The sequence below is a fragment of the Rhincodon typus genome, chromosome 39 (assembly GCF_021869965.1).
Source record: "Rhincodon typus isolate 14 chromosome 39, sRhiTyp1.1, whole genome shotgun sequence".
NCBI classification, from domain to species: domain Eukaryota; kingdom Metazoa; phylum Chordata; class Chondrichthyes; order Orectolobiformes; family Rhincodontidae; genus Rhincodon; species Rhincodon typus.
In genome coordinates, this window is record NC_063370.1 from 9,289,681 (window position 1) to 9,308,202 (window position 18,522).

Sequence of the window (18,522 nt, forward strand, 5' to 3'; positions counted from 1 at the left end):
GTGTGCTAAAGAGCAGTTCAATTGAAATCTCAAACATAAAGTGGATGTTAAATTGTTCACGAAAGGACAATGGTGGCTTGATATTTGGTATTTCCCATTTTTATAGGTATTCATGTTTAGCCTTAATAAGTTGGAGCATAAAAATAGGGAAGTCGTGCTAAAAGTATGTAAGGTATTAGTCAGACCACAACGGTTTTGATCCCCTTATTTGATATCATATAATCCCTACAGTGTAGAAGCAGGCCATTCAGCCCATCAAGTCCACACTGACCCTCCAACAAGCATCCCACCCAGATCCACCTCATCCCTATCACCCTGCAGCTAATCCACCTAACTTGCACGTTTGGACAGTGGGAGGAAACCCACACAGACACAGGGAGAATGTGCAAACTCCACACAGACAGTCACCCAAAGGTGGAATTGAACCTGGGTCCCTGGCGCTGTAAGGCATCAGTACTCACCACTGAGCCACCAATCATATTGATTGCCGTCTATTTGATATATCAAATATCTCTGACTACTCAAATTTTCTTGTAATCAAAATCAACTTAAAATTTGCAGTCTAAATTGCTTCCATTGCCTGCTTGATACAGTATCTCGTTAACAAGGACATGTGTATATTCAGAGTTAGATTTTACATATGACATAAGTTTTCTTCTTTCAAAAGAACAAACAATGTACCTGCAATTAAATTTCGAAAACATTGGCGACATTTGAATTGAATTGTGGACCTCTCTTTCTGATGTCATTCGTCACTCGTCAGGTGATTTAAGGGCCATGTGGTGAAAGGTTAATGGTAATGTCGGGCTCCTGGCTAATTCCGAAAGAATGGGATCAAAGACCACCATGCTAGATAGTGAAATTTGAACTCCATAAAATCTAGAATTAAGAAAAGATTGTTTCATTGCGACATAACTGTCATTGATGATTGTTTAAAAATCCATCTGGTTCAGTAATTCCCTCTTCGGGAAGGAAATCTGCCATCCTTACCCGGTCTGGCCTACACGTGACTCCAGACTCAATGGGCCAAATGGCCTGCTTCCACACCATAGGGATTCTGTGATATCAAGTATGGGGATCAAAACTGTTGTGGCCCTGGTATAGTTTTAGCAAGGCCTCCCTATTTTTATACTCCAAGGTATCAAGGCTAATCATTAACACCTATAAAAAAATGAGAAATATCAAATTTCAATCCAGCACTGTCCTTTCAGTAACATCGTATTTCAATGCTCTTTAGGCCATTTCAGGCGACAGTTCGGAGTCAATCTGTCCAAGGGGTAATTACGATGGGCCACAAATGCTGGCCTTGCCCAGTGACACCATGGATGAATTAGGCCTACAATGTAGACTTCATGCAGATAGATGTTGATGGTCATTGTGCATCTTCTTCTATTCCATCCCATTCCCAAAGATTCGTGGATTCATCAACGCCATCAGACCTGACAATGACGACCAGAAGGACCTCATGGCCTTCCGTTTCTACGCCTTGAACCCCATCGTCGACCCCTGGCTCTTCATCATCCTTCGGAAGTCTGTGTTCCGGAACATTCAGAGGATCCTCTGCTGCCGTTTCTCAATGCCAATCCGCAACAACACCTTCCAAGAGCCGTTAAAACAGCAGAGCATCTCGTTGTGTTGACGAAGGCCTGGAAGGAAAGCTTGGCAGGTCGTGAGAGAGAAAGAGAGAGACGGAGATGGGTTTTCCATGACTGAGGTGGCTCTCAGCAAGCGAGGGACAGTGACTGGAACTGAGGCAACGAGGGGTTACCAGGCATGGTTGAAACTGGCATGGAGAAGGAAGGAGAGGAGCATGTTCACCCAATATCGACTGGCTCCAGTAACTTCTATTGCACGTCTAGCCCACAAACTTTGACCCTCTTGAAAATGATGCAAGGAGCTTTATTCTCAGCTCATTCAGAGGGTACCTTCAGCCTACCATCCTCACTCCTTAACTCTGTCCCTCGGCCTCCCAGATGGTACTAACCCAGGCCTACCTCAACCTGAAGTGGGAATTAAACTATTGAACTAACTGTCATGCGGACTGAATTAATTTATAACAGGACTGAGGGAATGATGTTAATAATATCTGTATATATATAAAAAATGATGCCCTGAGCACAATGCTGGAAAATAATATGGTACTCAGATATTCTACAAAGTTTTCTTTGTTCCTTTATTAGCTTTGCTGGCAAGACCAGTCGCCCATTCCTGTTTTAAGCTTTAAGATGGTGATGAGCTGCCTTCTTGAACCACTGCAGTCCCCATGTGATGTAGGGGCACCTACAATGCTTCTAGGATTTTGTCGCCACAACAACAAAAGGGTGATATATTTGCAAAGTCATTGCAGTGTGTGGCTCGGAGGGGGGCTTGCAGAGGGTGGTGTTCCAGTGTATCTGCTGCCCCTTTGTCCTGTGAGGTGTTAGAGTTCAAGAGCTTGGAAAGTACAGTGAAAAAATAACAATAGGACGTCATGTAGATGGTAGGCACTACTGCCACTGCACATGGGCTAGTGAATGTTTAAAGTGGCGAATGAGTTACTGATTGAGTGAGATGCTTTGTGCTGTGAGTGTTGAACTAATCCAGGCTAATGGCAATTATTCCATCAATGGGTGCCCTCTGTTTTGTGTGCCTTGCAGATGATGGACAAGCATAGAGCATTTCCCCACCGCCCACCCAACAGGATCATGGTGTATTTAACAATGGTAGTGGATTTGAATGCAAAGCAAGAGGGTTAGATTCTCTCTTGTTGCATGGCGAGAATGTGACTAACCCTAACCCAGCCTGAACATTCTCCAGGTCTTTCTGTGAACAGGAAAGATTTGTCAGTATCTGAGGAGTTTGTGAATAGAACATTTCAATCACCAACAAATATTCCCTATTTCTGACTGGGTAGTGGGGGGAAGGTCTGTGCTCAAGCAGTGAAGCCAGATTGTGCTAAGTCTGAATTACTCCTGGGCCTAAGGTGATTGTCCTCCAATAACACAGCCACCTCCTTTGTGTTAAATGTAATAGTATATCGAGATGTAAGACACAATGAGTTTAATGTTCCAGAGTCTTAGATTCAGCATTGTGATGTTCGGCGAGATTTTGAAATAATGAGTTGGCTGTTTATTTTTAATTGAACTTTCTTTGTAATGTGTCGCTGGTAAAGTGGTTCTCTATCGCTCACAACACCAGGTGTGAGACCAAAATAGAAACCCCCTCCAGTGGCACTGTGTGTGTGTGTGTGTGTGTGAGAGAGAGATAGAGAGTGTGTGTGTATATGTGTGTGTATGTGGGAGAGAAAGAGAGATAGAGAAAGAGTGTGTGTGTGTATGTGTGTGTCTGTGTGTATGTGTGTGCGCGCACACGTGTCCTCAAAGTATCCGTGACAGTGCCTAGACTCACAGCGTCCCTGATAGTGTCTAGATTCTCAGTTCTGGTGGTTTCTGAGTAGCTGTGAAGTCTGTCTGGTCTCTTAGCATCTGGTCTCAGTGAATGTGCCGTTGTCTGATCCCTCAGCGACTGTCACATGTGCCTGCCCTTTCAGTATCTGTGATATTTGTGTGGTCTTTCAGTGACGATGATCAGTGGCTGTAATGTGATCAATACTGTACGAGTTCTTGCAGGAAATAATGTTAAAAGCATGAATATCTTCACCTTATCTCGTGTCAGGGTAAAAGTTAAGAAATCATTTGAAATATTTATCTTTAAAGTAATGTCAAAAAATGCTTCTCGATATTGGTTAATTGCTGGATTTTTTGAACTTTCTATTCGGGAAATGCCTGTCAGGAAAAGTGACACAGATGATGGACACAGTCAGTCTTTCCAAAAATTTAATCCCTAAACAACACTTACTTATTTTGTTGAAACGAGTGAATAAGGTCAAGGTGAATGGAAAGTGTGAGCAAACAGTCATTTTGTAAGCTTTTATGTATCAGATGAGGTGATCATTGTCACTTTGTTGTTCTTGCGGATGTGTGGTTTTTTTTAAGAATGCACCCCACTCGCTCTACTGAAGGTGCCGAAGAACACCCGTCTTGTCCCAGCCGTTTGGCTGACTTTCACAATTCTGTGAATGTGTGCGATTGTTTTGCACAGCCTGCAACCTTCTGCATTGAGGCCTCGCCTTTGCCATGGTTAAGTGTTCGCTCCAAAATCGAGTCAAGAACTGACAGACAAGCCGAAATAGTTTGCATCGGTTTTGGCGGAACCTGAAACACTGGGAAGGACAGTTTCAGGGTAAGATGTCACTCATTGAGGACTGAGAAGGAAAGAAATTGCTTTCAGAGGGTTGTGAATTTTAGGAAAACTCTTCCCCAGATGGGTCATTGTTGAGGGGTCATTGCTGCGAGCTATCTTGGAGAAGCGAAGGATATAGGGAGTTGGCTGGAAAGTGGAATTGAAGCCTAAGATCAGCCGCGACTGTATTGAAAATCTCCAGAGGCTGAACCCTCCAATGCTGCCACCTTCATGTTTCATTTCTTTTTCGTTGCTGCAAGAAATATTAGGAAAGGTCCGTCAAAAGGGATAGGTTTTCCGGGCTGCCTCAGAGGAAGTACAAGAGGTTCAGAGAGGAAATTCCAGAGCTTGGGAATGAGACGGCTCATGGCACAACCACCAGAGCTGGGGGGTAATTCTGTACAACTCTATGACTCTAAATCTTGAAGAAGCAACAAGCTGGAATTGGAGCATCATGGAAATCCTGTAGGGAGGGTCACCAAGACGGGAAGTAAAGAACCAGGAGCCCTGCTTAATGTTCTGGTGACATGGGTTTGAATCTTATGACAGCTGTTAGAACTTAAATACAATTCATAAATCTGGGCTATTGAGCTAATCCCGTGATAGTCAACATGACAACACAAAGGAAGTAATTGAGTTTTAAGCCATTATTTGGAAAGGGCGGGGATGGGTGAATTCAGCATTGACAGTAAAGAGGTTTCCTCAGCTCATGAACCAGACTTGAGTTCCTGTTGCAGTTGCTGAAGAAGTGCTGCACTCTCTCAATCCTACCCCAAGACCCTTTAAACTAAGGCCTATCGGCCTCACACTCAGATGGATGTGAAACATCCCAGACCGAAATGAGTTAGGAGCAGAAGTAGGCCCCTCAGGCCCAGTCTGCCCTTCAGCAAGAGTATGGCTGACACAGTTAGCCCACATTCCACACCCCACCCCCAACAATAACCTTTCCCACCCCCCACCCCAACCTTATCAAGTCATACAGCATGGAAATTGACCCTTCGGTCCAACCAGTCCATGCCGCCCATAATCCCAAACTAAGCCAGTCCCACCTGCCTGCTACTGGCTCATATCCCTCCAAACCTTTCCTATTCATGTAATTATCCAAATGTCTTCCACCACTTCCTCTGGAAGTTCATTCCATACATGAACCACCCTCTGTCTTTTTAAAATCTTTCTCCTCTCACCTTAAAAATATGCCCCCGGTTTTGAACTCCCCTACCTTGGGGAAAAGACCCTTGTCATTATCACCTTATCTATGCCCCTGATGATTTTATAAACCTCTACAAGGTCACCTCTCAACATTCTACGCCCAAGTGAAAAACGCCCCAGTCTATCCAGCCTCTCCTTATAACTCAAACCATTCCATTCCAGGCAACATCCTGGTAAATCTCTTCTGAACACTCTCCAGCTTAATAATATCCTTCATTTAACAAGGCTTTCAAATGATTCAAAAGCACTTCTTCAGCTGCCTTTTGAGAAAGACAGTTCTCAGGTTTCATGACCCTCTGACAGAAGAACAATTCCTTATCTCTATGGTAAATGGGCAACACTATATTTTTTGAACAGTGACCACTAGCTTTAGAATCTCTGCTCAGAGGAAATATTCTCTCCAGCTTCAGCCAGTCAAGACCCTTCAGGACATTAGGGATAGTAAGAACTGCAGATGCTGGAGTCTGAGATAACACAGTGTGGAGCTGGAGGAACACGGCAGGTCAGGCAGCATCAGAGGAACAGGAAAGTTGATGTTTCAGTTCGGGACCCTTCAGGACATTAGATTTTTTTTCAATCAATCATCAATGGTCGTAGAAATCACATCTGGTTCACCGATGTCCTTTAGGGAAGGAAATCTGACATCCTTACCCAGTTTGGGCCTACTCGTGACCCATAGCCTCAACTGAAAACTTCCTGTTAAACTACTCGGTTCAAGCACAGGGCATGAAGTGGGCAAATGGTCAAGAAAGCCTAGCTTTGATAGGGATGCCCAATTCCCATGAAAAGTACAAAGAACAAGCCCTCAGTGTTTTGGAGACAGTGTAGAGATAGGGTGATTGCATAACTGAATCCAAGGTTCTGACTACACGGGAGCCACTATCTCTACAAGCTCCTTTAGTCCTCTAAACAGTCCGTGTTCTTCCAACCCTGGACCCTTGCACATCTCCAACTCCCGTGGACTACAACTTGCAGCCTGTCCTTCAGCAGTTTGGGTTCTAAGCTCTGAATGTCTCTCCACCTATCTCTAGGGCAAGCCTTTGCATTTTGTACAAGCCTGTCTAAACTCTCATATGCAGCCTATTCATTATACTCCTGGTGGCCAGATTGTGAAGATAGAAGCTGGAGTCAGCATTCACTCGGAATGAATTTATTCACGGAGTGAAACAGTACAAGGTATATGTCTCCTAACTCCACTCTCCTGCATCTTAATGCGCGCTTAGGTAACCATTCAATTAGTTCCCTCTCTCTGTATGTGACCTCAATTGATGCCATTAGCCAAATGATCCCAATCACGAGAGGACATTTAAAGTGTTAAAGTTTAGCTAATGAGTCTGTACTTTCAGGAAGAGAAAGATGGTTACAGATGTTGAAATTCATATTTTAATGGCACAAACAGATGTCACAGTCCCACTCCCCAAAACTATTCAAATGGCTAATGTCACCAGCTGAACAGCAGATGGGAATAGCTTTAATCAATGATGATATGAGTTTGACTATAGCTTGCCAACTAGTCCAGGAATGCCTGGGAACTAACAATTAATCAACAACTGTGAACAAACCAGAGGGACTAATTCGTAGGGCATTGAAAATTGTACATTCGCTTTCTTTTAAAGTATAACAACCGAAAGAACTGTGGATGCTGGAAATCAGAAGCAAGTCAGTTTTTATTCAATATTTAACTCACTGCCAAATCTCTTCCAGGCATACCCACCTTGAGGGGGTTCTGCGCCTCTCTCTGACTGGATTTCTACTCCAATTTTCTCTTGTCTCTATCTCCACCTCTCCTTATCCCCTTCCCCTACACTCTCTTCTGCATATAAACCAGGCATCTTCCCTAGCTACCCGTCAGTTCTGAGGAAAGGTCACTGGAACCAAAACGTTAACTCTGATTTCTCTCCACAGATGCGGCCAGACCTGCTGAGTTTTTCCAGCAATTTCTTTTAAAGTATGCTCTCTGGTTTGGTTGCCAGTTATTTAAAAACCATTGGAGATAGAAATAAAGACTGGCACCCAAGAAGTGGCATTTACTGCTCTGTGCTGAGTTAGCTGATCTCAGCTGGAGGGAAGTAATTGAGTTTTAGGCTCAATTATTTGGAAAGGGTGAGCATGGGGAGTTCAGTGTTGATAGTCAGAAGTTCCAGACCCTCTCCGAAGCTCATGACCTCGGCTTAAGTTGCTGTGGCATTGCTGCTTGCTCCCAATCCTACCAATGACCCTTTAAACTGAGGCCCAATGGCCGCACACTCTGATGAATGCAAAAGATTCCAGGCCGATGTCTTAATGAGAAGCAAGTAAGTAAACTCCAAGTTCTGGGCTGACATTCTCCACCAACAGATGCCACCAGAAAAGAAATCATCATTGCATTGCTCTTGGTGGAATCTTGCTGTGCAGAAATTGGCATGACAATGGCAGTCTGTTGGCTGTTAAAAGTGTTACTGGGTCACGTAGGCACAGTAGGCATTGAACGCTGTCATGTTGACCTTCATAGCAAGAGGATTCGAGTACAGGAGCAGGGACGTCTAGCTGTAATTGTACAGGGACCTTGGTGAGACCACACCAGGAGCATTGTGTGTGGTTTTGGTCTCATCATCTGAGGAAGATGTTCTGGCGATGGAGGGAGTGCAATATAGGGTTTCCCAGACTGACTCCTGGGATGGCAGGACTGACTTAATGAAGAGAGACTGGATCAGTTATAGGGCAATATTCACCGGAGGTCAGAAGAATGAGGGAGGACCTCATAGAAACCTGTAAAATTCCAACAGGGGTGGACAGGGGAAACACAGGAAGGATGTTCCTGATGACAGAGGAGTTCAGAACCAGGGATTGCGGTGGTCACAGTCTAAGAATATGGGATAGGCCATTTCAGACTGAAATGAGAAAGAGTGGGGGAGCCTGTGGAATTCTCTGCCATCAGGCTGGATGCTGTCAGCTATTGCAGACCCCTGACTTAACCCGAATCCTTCAATGGCTCTTGTTTAGTTCTTTCGTCTACAATTGGATAGTTCAAGTCTCCAGTTCCCAGTCTTAAACACTTGCCAATATTTGGTCCATCGCCAGTTTCTGTATTAAAATGCAAACATGTTTTCACAATTGCCAAACTGGCATCAATTTTGTTCCGAAACATCTTTGTCATTTCCAATACGGAAAAATTTTCCACATCATATATTTTGGTTGCCAAATATTTTTTGGTTTCCGCAAAATTTGTCATTGCTGGAGAGGTGAAAACTTAATGAAGGTCAGCATAAAGATCCAAAGGATAGGTACAATGAGAGTTAGATACAGAATAAATCTCCCTCAACACTGTTCCCATTAAACACTCCCAGGACAGGGGCAGCACGGGGTTAGATACAGAGTAAATCTCCCTCAACACTGTCCCCATCAAACACTCCCAGGACAGGGACAGCACGGGGTTAGACACAGAGTAAATCTCCCTCAACACTGTCCCCATTAAACACTCCCAGGACAGGGACAGCACAGGATTAGGTACAGAGTAAATCTCCCTCTACACTGTCCCCCATCAAACACTCCCAGGACAGGGTCAGCACAGGATTAGGTACAGAGTAAATCTCCCTCTACACTGTCCCCCATCAAACACTCCTGGGCCAGGTACAGCACAGAGATAGATACAGGTAAATCACTCTGTACACTGTCTCCATCAAACACTCTCAGGACAGGTTGAATCAGAGAATCCCTACAGTGTGGAAGCAGGCCATTCAGCCCCTCAAGTCCACAACCCTCTGAAGAGCATCCCACACTGACCCACCCCTCTACCCTTACATTTCCCCATGGCTAACCTACCTAACCTACACAGCCTTGGACACTCTGGGCAATTTAACATGGCCAATCCATCCTAACCTGCACATCTTTGTGACTGTGGGAGGAAACCCACACAAGCATAGGGAGAAACTCTCCACACAGACAATTGTCCAAGGATAGAATCAAACCCAGGCCCCTGACACTGTCAGGGAACAGTGCTAACCACTGAGCCATTGTGCAACATTGTGCAGGTATAGCACAGAGTTAAATACAGAGTAAAGCTCCCTTTCAAATATCCTATCAGGCATATCCAGGTAAAGCATAGCACAAGCTGTACACAAAGTAAAGTTCATCTATATCTTCTAATCAGCCCTCTCTTGGCAATTAAAGCATATGTTAGATACAGACAAAAGCCTCTTCCAAACACATAAAAGGGAAAAGTGTATCTAAAGTAAACATTTGTCCCTTAGGACATGAGACTGTGGAATTAACAATAGGAGAAGAGGAAATGACAGGGGCTTTAAACAAACATCTTTGATTTGTTTGCCTGTTGGAAAACACAATAAGCATTTGAATAAACACTCTAAGCTGAAGCAACAAGAACAGTTGGAAGTCAGGTGACATTGAGGCACTTCAAACAAAGATTATCACTAGAGAGAGTCTTTCTCAGTCTCCCCAAGGAAACTAGTAACACTAGCAGTGTAACTAAACCTGATTCTTACATTTCAGGGTCTTGAGAGAAGTGGTTGCAGAAATGGTGGATGCATTGACTGCAATCTTCCAAAATTCCTTAGATTCAGGGAAATTCCCATTGGATTGGCAAACCACTGATATGTGGGAGACAGAAAGCACAAAACTATAGGCCAGTTAACTGAACTCCTTCTGTTAGAAAAGTCCAGAAATGCATTATTAGATAAGTAGCAACAGGGCATCTGGAAATTCATAATATAATCAGGCAGAGTCAACATGGTTTAGTGAAAGGAGAATCATTTCTTAAGAGCTCTTGAGGATGTAATAGGTGAACATAGAGCAGTACAGCACAGGAATGGGCCCTTCAGCCCAAAATGTTGTGTCGAACGTTACACCAAATTAAACTAATCCCTTCTGCCTGCCCTTGGTCCATATCCCTCCATTACTTGCATATTCATGTGCTTATCTTAAAGCCCCTTAAATGCCCCTATCGTATCTGCCCCCACCAACACCCCTGGCAGCACATTCCAGACTCCTACTATCTCTGTATAAAAAAACTTGCCCTTCACATCCCCTTTGAACTTTCCCCCTCTCACTTTAAATGCATGCCCCCTAGTTTTAGGCATTTCAACTCTGGGGAAAAAATTCTGACCGTCAACCCTTTCTATGCATCTCATAATTTTATGGACTTCTATCAAGTCTCCCCTCAGCCTCTTCCGCTCCAGAGAAAACAGCCTGAGTTTTTCTAGCCTCTTCTTATAGCTGATACCCTCTAATCCAGGCAGCATCCTGGTAAACCCCTTCTGCACCCTCTCCAAAGCCTCCACGTCCTTCCTGTAATGTGGCGACCAGAATTGAACGCAATACTCTAAGTGCTGCCTTACCAAAGTCTTATAAAGGGTGGGATAGACAATGGGGAAGCAGTAGATGCCAAGCCTTTGAGCTGCCAAAAGGGCATTTGATAAGGTGCCACCTAAACAAAAAGGCAATTGCTTAAAAATAAGAGCTTGTTGCGATGAAGAGGGCAGGAGGATGGGACTAACATCAATGAAGGATTTAGTAATTAACAGAAAAGGGGTCAGGGGAAATGATCATTCTTGTGTCAACAAACAGTAACTAAAGAAGTGCTGCAGAGATCATTGCTGTGTCCTCTAGTGTTCACAATCTATATTAATACCTTGTCTGCGGGGACTGTCTGTGCTGTAGCCAACATTGCTGACAATGCAAAGAGAGTTGCTGGGAGAAAAGTACATTTGAGAACGACACAGAATGTCTGGAAAGGGATATAGACAGGTTGAGTGAGTGGGCAAACATGTGTCAGATGGAGCATAGTGTGGAAAAAGTTGAGATTATCCACTTGGACAGAAAGGATGGAAAAAAGTAGAATAACATTGAGTTGGACAAACACTGAAGTACGCTGTGGTGCAGAGGAATCTGGGTGACTTTGTCATACATCGCAAAAGCTTAGCATGCAGTTCCAACAAATACTCGGAAATGCAAACAGATTGCTGTTCCTTATTGAAAGGAGAAAACAGGAAATTGTGTTTCAACTGTACAGGGCTTTGGTGAGAGCATTATGTACAGTTTTGGTCTCCTTATGTAAGGAAGGATCTTATCCATTGGAAGCAGTTTGGAGAAGATTCTCTGGTCCCTGGGAATGAATTGGTTTTCTGGTGAGGAAGGTTGCACAGGTTCAGCCCATATCTATTTGAATTTAGAAGAACGAGAGGTGGCCTTATTGAAACATCTAAGATGTTTAGGGGACTCGATAGAGTAGGTGCTGAGAGGAGGAATCTCAGGCTAGTGGTCACCCAATGAAGACCAATGAGAAGCAATGTCTTCTTTCAGAGGGCTGTTTAATGTTTAAATTCTTGTCCACAGGGAGCTGAGGAGGTTGAACCCCTGTTCAAGGTTATGACAGACTGATTTATGACCTACAGAGGAGTCAAAGGTTATGGGGGTGGGGTGGGTGGGTGGCAGTCAGGCAAGAAAGTGGATTTGTAGCCAAGATCTCATCAGCTGTAATCTGACTGAATAACAGAGCAGCCTCAATTGGCCAAATGGCCTACTCTTCTTCCTATTATGTTCCACACCGTTCCATCATGGCCGTACCTCTGACCTTCCTTGACCTCCCACCCCTGAGGTCTCCTGGGGAGCAGTTTGAGGTCATGTCAAACGCATGGGTAAAGCACATTTGAAACAAAAGCACCGCAAATTTCAATGGCGTCAACTGGATTGGAGGCCAGGACCCACAATGCATCTGTGATAAAGTCGCACCCTGTGACCATCTCCCTGGAATGGAGAAGCCACTCCCAAAGATTGTATCGAAAGCAAAAGGGAGCAAGAGAGGGATGGGAGAGAGGGAGGGAGGGAGGATGGACAGAAGTTTGCATTGGCATGGCACCTTTCATGACCTCAGGACATCCCAAAGCACTCAACGGCCAATGAGACACTTCGTGAAGGAAAGTCGCTGCTGTAATGTAGGAAACACGGCAGCCAGTTTGTGCACAGCAAGATCCCACGAACAGCAAAGTGACAATGGTCAGCTCGAAGGGCCTGTTTCCACACTGTAAGGATTCTCTGATTCTCATCTGTTTTATTAATGCTGGCCACAGGATAAATATTGACCGGGACACACGAGAGAACTCTCCAGCTCTCGGTCCAACGTTGCCAAGGAGAGGTCTCACACCCACCTGGCCATTACTGCCTGGAATCAGTCGGTTACTTCTCTTGATCCCATGCAGTGATGACTGTTGGGAAATGCCTTGGGGTAGGGTCAGTATTGGGTTTGGCCATTATGGACTTGCCACAACAGTGCGCCATTTTGCCCCAGTCATCCCAATACCACCCATACCTCATACATGAAGAACTGCCACTTGACTGAATGAGTTGCACTGGGTCTTCGTTTTATTACCAACCATTTACACGATTCACTGTTCACCTTGCTTGCTTGAAGCTTTGGATGTTAAAATTCTGGTGTATGAAATAATAAATGTTTCTCTGTGTTAGACAAAGTGGTCTGTTTGATTTGTCCCCCCATAGTGTCCTAATGGCACTGGATCAGACCAATCCTGCACCCAGTTAACACAACCATCACCAATACACTAATCCCCACCTCACTCAGTCGCCTCAGAATCCCTACAATGTGCAATTTGGCCCATTGAGTTCAGGCCAACCCTCTGAGCAGCATCCCACACAGACCCCACCCTATCCCTACCATTCCCATGGCTAACCCACCTAGCCTACACATCCTTGGACATTACTGGTCAATTTAGGATGGCGAATTAATTTAACTCATGGTGGCTCAGTGGTTAGCACTGCTGCCTCCCAGCAACAGGGACCCGGGTTCGAATTCCACCCTCGGGTGTATCTGTGTGGAGTTTGCACATTCTCCCAGTGTCTGCGTGGGTTTCCTCTGGGTGCCCCGGTTTCTTCCCACAGTCCAAAGATGTACAGGTTAGGGTGGATTGGTTGTGGAAAATGTAGGGTTATAGGGTTGGGGGGAGCAGGTCTGGGTGGGATGCTGTTTGGAGTGTCGGTGTAGAATCGATGGACTGAATGGCCTGTTTCTGCACTAAAAGGTGGGGGGGGGAGCGTGAAAAGGTAGGAGTAATCAAACAATTTCCAGGACCAATCAGACCTCCTCAGAAACAGTCCTATTTCTCAGTGGAGCAGGGCCTGGATAACATTCAGGTTTGGGCTGACGCACGGGAAGTAACGTTGTTACATAAACAACCATCTCTGACTGGAAAGAATCTAAACATTTCCCCTTGACAACCAATGGCATTACCATCACTGAATCCCATACTGGATCCAACATCCTGAACAGAATCCGAACTGGGCCAGAATTATAAATACTCTGGCTACGAGAGCAGGTCAGAGGCTGAGAATTTTGTAGCTCATCTCCTGACTCGTCAAAGTCTAACCGGCACAACTCAGGAATGTGATGGAACACTCCCGACTTTGCATGGATGGATGCAACTCCAACAATGCTCAAGAACATAGAACATAGAACAGTACAGCACAGTACAAGCTCTTTGGCCCACAAAGTTGTGCCGACCTATTATCCTACCCTAAGATCAAACTACCCTGCACATCCTACATTATACTATCATCCATGAGCCTATCCAAGAGTCGCTTAAATGTCCCTAATGTATCTGACTCCACTACCATTGCCAGCAGCGCATTCCACACACCCGCCACTCTCTGTGTGAAGAACCTACCTCTGACATCTCCCCTATACCTTCCTCCAATCACCTTAAAATTATGCCCCCTCGTAATAGTCATTTCCGCCCTGGGAAAAAGTCTCTGACTATCCACTCTATCTATGCCTCTCGTCATCTTGTACACCTCTATCAAGTCACCTCTCATCCTTCTTCGTTCCAATGAGAAAAGCCCAAGCTCCCTCAACCTTTCCTCATAAGATCTGACCTCCAGTCCAGGCAGCATCCTGGTAAACATCCTCTGCACCCTCTCTAAAGCTTCCACATCCTTCCTATAATGAGGCGACCAGAACTGAACACAATATTCCAAGTGAGGTCGAACCAGGGTTTTATAGAGCTGCAGCATGACTTCGCGGCTCTTAAACTCAATCCCCCTGCAAATGAAAGCCAACACACCATACGCCTTCTTTACAACCCTATCAACTTGGGTAGCAACTTTGAGGGATCTATGGACATGGACCCCAAGTTCCTCTGTTCCTCCACGCTGCTGAAAATCCTGCCATTAACCCTGTAATCTGCATTCAATTCGACTTTCCAAAATGAATCACTTCACTCTTAAGCTCAACAGCATCCAAGACAATGCAGCCCACTTGTTTTGACAGTACCTCTCTAGATTCCACACTGGCTGAGCTGTCTAGCTAGAGGTGTATAAGCCTTCTCGGGGCTAAGTTCTGTTGGTTTCGGGTCGACTGTTTCAGAGGGGAGGTGTGAGTTGGAAATACCTGGTGGTTTTGTTTAGAGATAGTAAGAACTGCTGATGCTGGAGTCAGAGATAACACAGTGTGGAACTGGAGGAACACAGCAGGCCAGGCAGCATCAGAGGAGCAGGAAAGCTGACATTTCGGGTTGGGACCCTTCTTCAGAAAAGGAAGAAACATCAGCTTTCCTGTTCCTCTGATGCTGCCTGGCCTGTTGTATTCCTCCACTGTGCTATTTCTGGTGGCTTTGTTTGTTCCTTGCAGGCTCACCACAGTTTGTAAAAGTTTTTTTTTGAAAGATCCAGGATTCTTCAACATTCCTTCCCCCCCAAAACGGATGTGCTGTGGATTATCTATAGAGATGCACTGCGGTAACTATAATATCTGGCAAAATTCCCCCAGAATTAAAACATACGGGCAGAACCCTCGATTGTGGAAAGAACCCTTGGCTTTTAAAAAAAACACTTTTACTAACTGTGCTGATCTTGCAAGGAACAAAAGAAACCACCACGCCATTTCCAGTTCACACCTCCTCAAAACCAACAGAGCCTTTGACCCGAGATAGCGTTTACACCTCTGGCTACACAGCTCAGGCAGTGGGGTGTGGACTGGATTGGACAAAGTCAGACACGACACCAGGTTATATTCCAACAGGTTTATTTAAAATCAAAAAATTTTGGAGCGCTCCAAAAGCTGGTGATTTCAAAACAAACCTGTTGAACTATAACCTGTTGCTGTGCGATTCCTGACTTCAGGCAGTGTGGAACCTAGAGAGATACTGTGAGAGGCCTGAGCATCTAACATCAATGAAAGACCATTTGCATCTTGTCTAACGACTAGAAAGTCCAATTAACTTCAAAGAGAATATCAACTGAACAGTGAGACTTCAGATTTGGCGCGGAGATTACGGGGCCTACAGTCAAGCCCGAACTCACCTGACCATGCTTCCAAACCAAGACCCAAGAGAGGCTGAATCGAGAGGCCAAGCAGAGAAGCCAGAATCAGGACAAAGGATAGCCAAGAGAGGGAAGCCAACCCAACAGATCCACAACAGGACAGACTGAACCAGCTTCCAAACAAAGACCATCTGAACACTGGCCTTTCCGAACTGAGAAAGCCAACGACGAGAACCTCAACCACTGACCACGACCATCAGAACCAAAAACCAACAACTCGAAACAACAACCGACTCAACTGATACCCCACAAGTCCTCAGATGCAACCTAAGGTAAAAACCGGGCTCACCAAACTGGCAAATATAAAGGAAACCAGATACTTACCCGATAGGAGTAAGGGTCACCCGAGGAAGGGTCACCAGACCTGAAACGTTAACTCTGATTCTTTTTTTTCTTCACAGATGCAGCCAGACCCGCTGAACTTTCCCAGCAACTTGCATTTCTGTTCTTTCGGTTTTTACTTTCCCAATAGATCCAATTCACACCTAACCGCACCAACGGGCACAACACAAACCGAAAGGGTTGGACGGCTCAAAGTCCTCAACCGCGGTCTGGGTACGGCAAGCCAGAGCAGGCAAACTTCAAAACTGCGTTGTGAGTGGTGAGCAGAAGTCCCCAGATCCCAAAGTTCCAACACAGTTAGCAGTGAGAGGTGGGACTCTGCTGGTGGGAATTCTGATTAATAAGGTATTTAAATGCTGGTATCTTTTCTGTGTAATAGTAAATAGTTGTGACTCAAATCGTAGTAACCTAATTAATAGTGTATTTTAAAGCACTACTGCTTCCTGTATATTAACTGTGTCAATTTCCTTGAATTATCCAATTACCTATTTCATATATAGTTATTCCCTTTTTGTATCTAAATAAATGCAGAGATTTTTTTGTCCCAAAACTCCTGTCTACTGTGTCTTCATTACATCCTTATCGATAAGTCCAGTGTCCACAACCCAGGGGCTGGGAGCGATTCACACTGCTTGAAGGTCAGAAATATAAGACCAAACCCCAACGTAACTCTCCAAGGCTTTTTTAAGCACCTTCCAAATCCGCAACTCTTACTGTTTAGAAAGACAAGGGCAGTTGATAGAATGGAACACCACAACTTGCAAGCTCCCCTCTGAGCCACTCACTATCCTGACTTGGAAATATATCGCTGTTCCTTCAGTGTCGCTGGGTGAGAATCCTGGAATTCCCTGCCAGACAGAACTGCGAGTATCTGTACACCACACAAACTACAGCTGTTGAAGAAGGCAGCTCAGCAGCACCTTCTGAAGGGACAATTAGGGAAATGGGTCATAAATATTGACCTGGTCAGCAATGCCAACCAATAACTTCCTCCTGAATCAGTGAGCAGGCTTTGAAGGGTTATAACATTCTGAGGAAAGGTCACCGGACCCGAAATGTTAACTCTGTTTTTTTTTCCCTTCACAGATGCTGCCAGACCTGCTGACCTTTTCCAGCAACTTCTGTTTTTGTTCCTGATTTACAGCATCCGCAGTTCTTTCGGTTTTTACTTGAAGGGTTATAGTTCACCGCAAAGAAGCAGTCTCAGAACTTCATTGCTCCAAACGCACACATGCATCAAAATAAAAGGTTGGGATCTGTCTTGTTATTTTCTCCCTGATGAGTTACTGATCATGAAAGCACCAATAAGGCAATTTCACACCAAGGGGCAGTGCCATGGTGAAGGTATATGGTGACAGTGGCATTTTACTTGCGAGAAAATGTTTGTAACACTCTTCGCAAAGATTTACATCTCTTTAAAAATCCCTGCAATTCATCACGTTTATTTGAAAAGGATTGGTTAAACACAAGTATGGCAACACTTAGCATTCCCCAAGTCTGTTTAAGTTTTGGATGCGCAGTCAAGCACATAATCATTTAAGTAAGATCAGTGAGTGACAGTTACAAGTAAAACTTTACTCCCCATTTACAAGTCATCTTTAAACAACCTTGTGAATTCACTCCAGCTCGAAGAAAAGAGAATTTCCGGTGCTGTGCTTGAGGCAGGATGAAACTCCAAGTATCCTCTGTCTGCACTGAGTTCACTGAGACAGCACTAGGCACCCAGCATCAGCTGAGGCTCTGAGCTCTGAGCCACAAGGTTCTACATATAAGTGTCACGCTGCCATGCTTCAGGTCAGACATTAAACCCAAGCCTTGTCTGACAAGTTGGATGGGTGTAAAGCTCTTATGCCACTATGTCAACAAAGCGTACAGTAACTATCCTCAGTCTCCTGGCCAATATTTACTCTTCAATCAACATCACCCAGTCAAAAGTGAGCTCACTTACCATTGACCAGAAACTCACCTGGACCTGCTACATAAACACAGTGGCTACAAGAGCAGGTTACAGGCTAGGAGTCCTGCAATGAGTAATTCACCTCCTGACTCCCCAAAGCCTGTCCACCATCTACAAGGCACAAGTCAGGAGTGTGATGGAATACTCCCCACTTGCCTGGATGGGGGCAGCTCCAACAACACTCAAGAAGCTCGACACCATCCAGGACAAAGCAGCCCCCACTCAATTGGTACCACATCCACAAACATCCACTCCCTCCACCACCGACGCTCAGTAGCAGCAGTGTGTACCATCTACAAGATGCACTGCAGATATTCACCAAAGATCCTCAGGCAGCACCTTCCAAACCCACGACCACTTCCATCTAGAAGGACAAGGGCAGCAGATACATGGGAACATCACCCCCTGCAAGTTCTCCTCTGAGCCACTCACCATCCTGACTTGGAAATATATCGCTGTTCCTTCAG

The 18,522-nt window shown here is 44.9% G+C and overlaps 1 protein-coding gene across 4 annotated transcripts in view; it reads left to right on the forward strand.

Annotated features, from left to right (window-relative positions):
- The window catches only part of ptgir (prostaglandin I2 receptor), an 85,480-nt gene extending 68,023 nt beyond the window's left edge, over positions 1–17,457 (forward strand). Inside the window, exons 2-3 of one of the 4 annotated variants that reach the window (XR_007265786.1) lie at positions 16,158–16,443; positions 17,185–17,457. Coding sequence is in view for 2 of the 4 variants with exons in the window: in XM_048618316.1 (XP_048474273.1) it covers positions 1,412–1,639 (228 nt within the window). In the remaining 2 variants the exon portion in view is untranslated. Of the gene's footprint in view, positions 1–1,411; positions 12,890–16,157; positions 16,646–17,184 lie in introns of those variants that run through there. The other 3 variants (XR_007265787.1, XM_048618316.1, XM_048618317.1) reach the window with 3 other exon arrangements.
- The last annotated feature ends 1,065 nt before the right edge of the window (positions 17,458–18,522 follow it).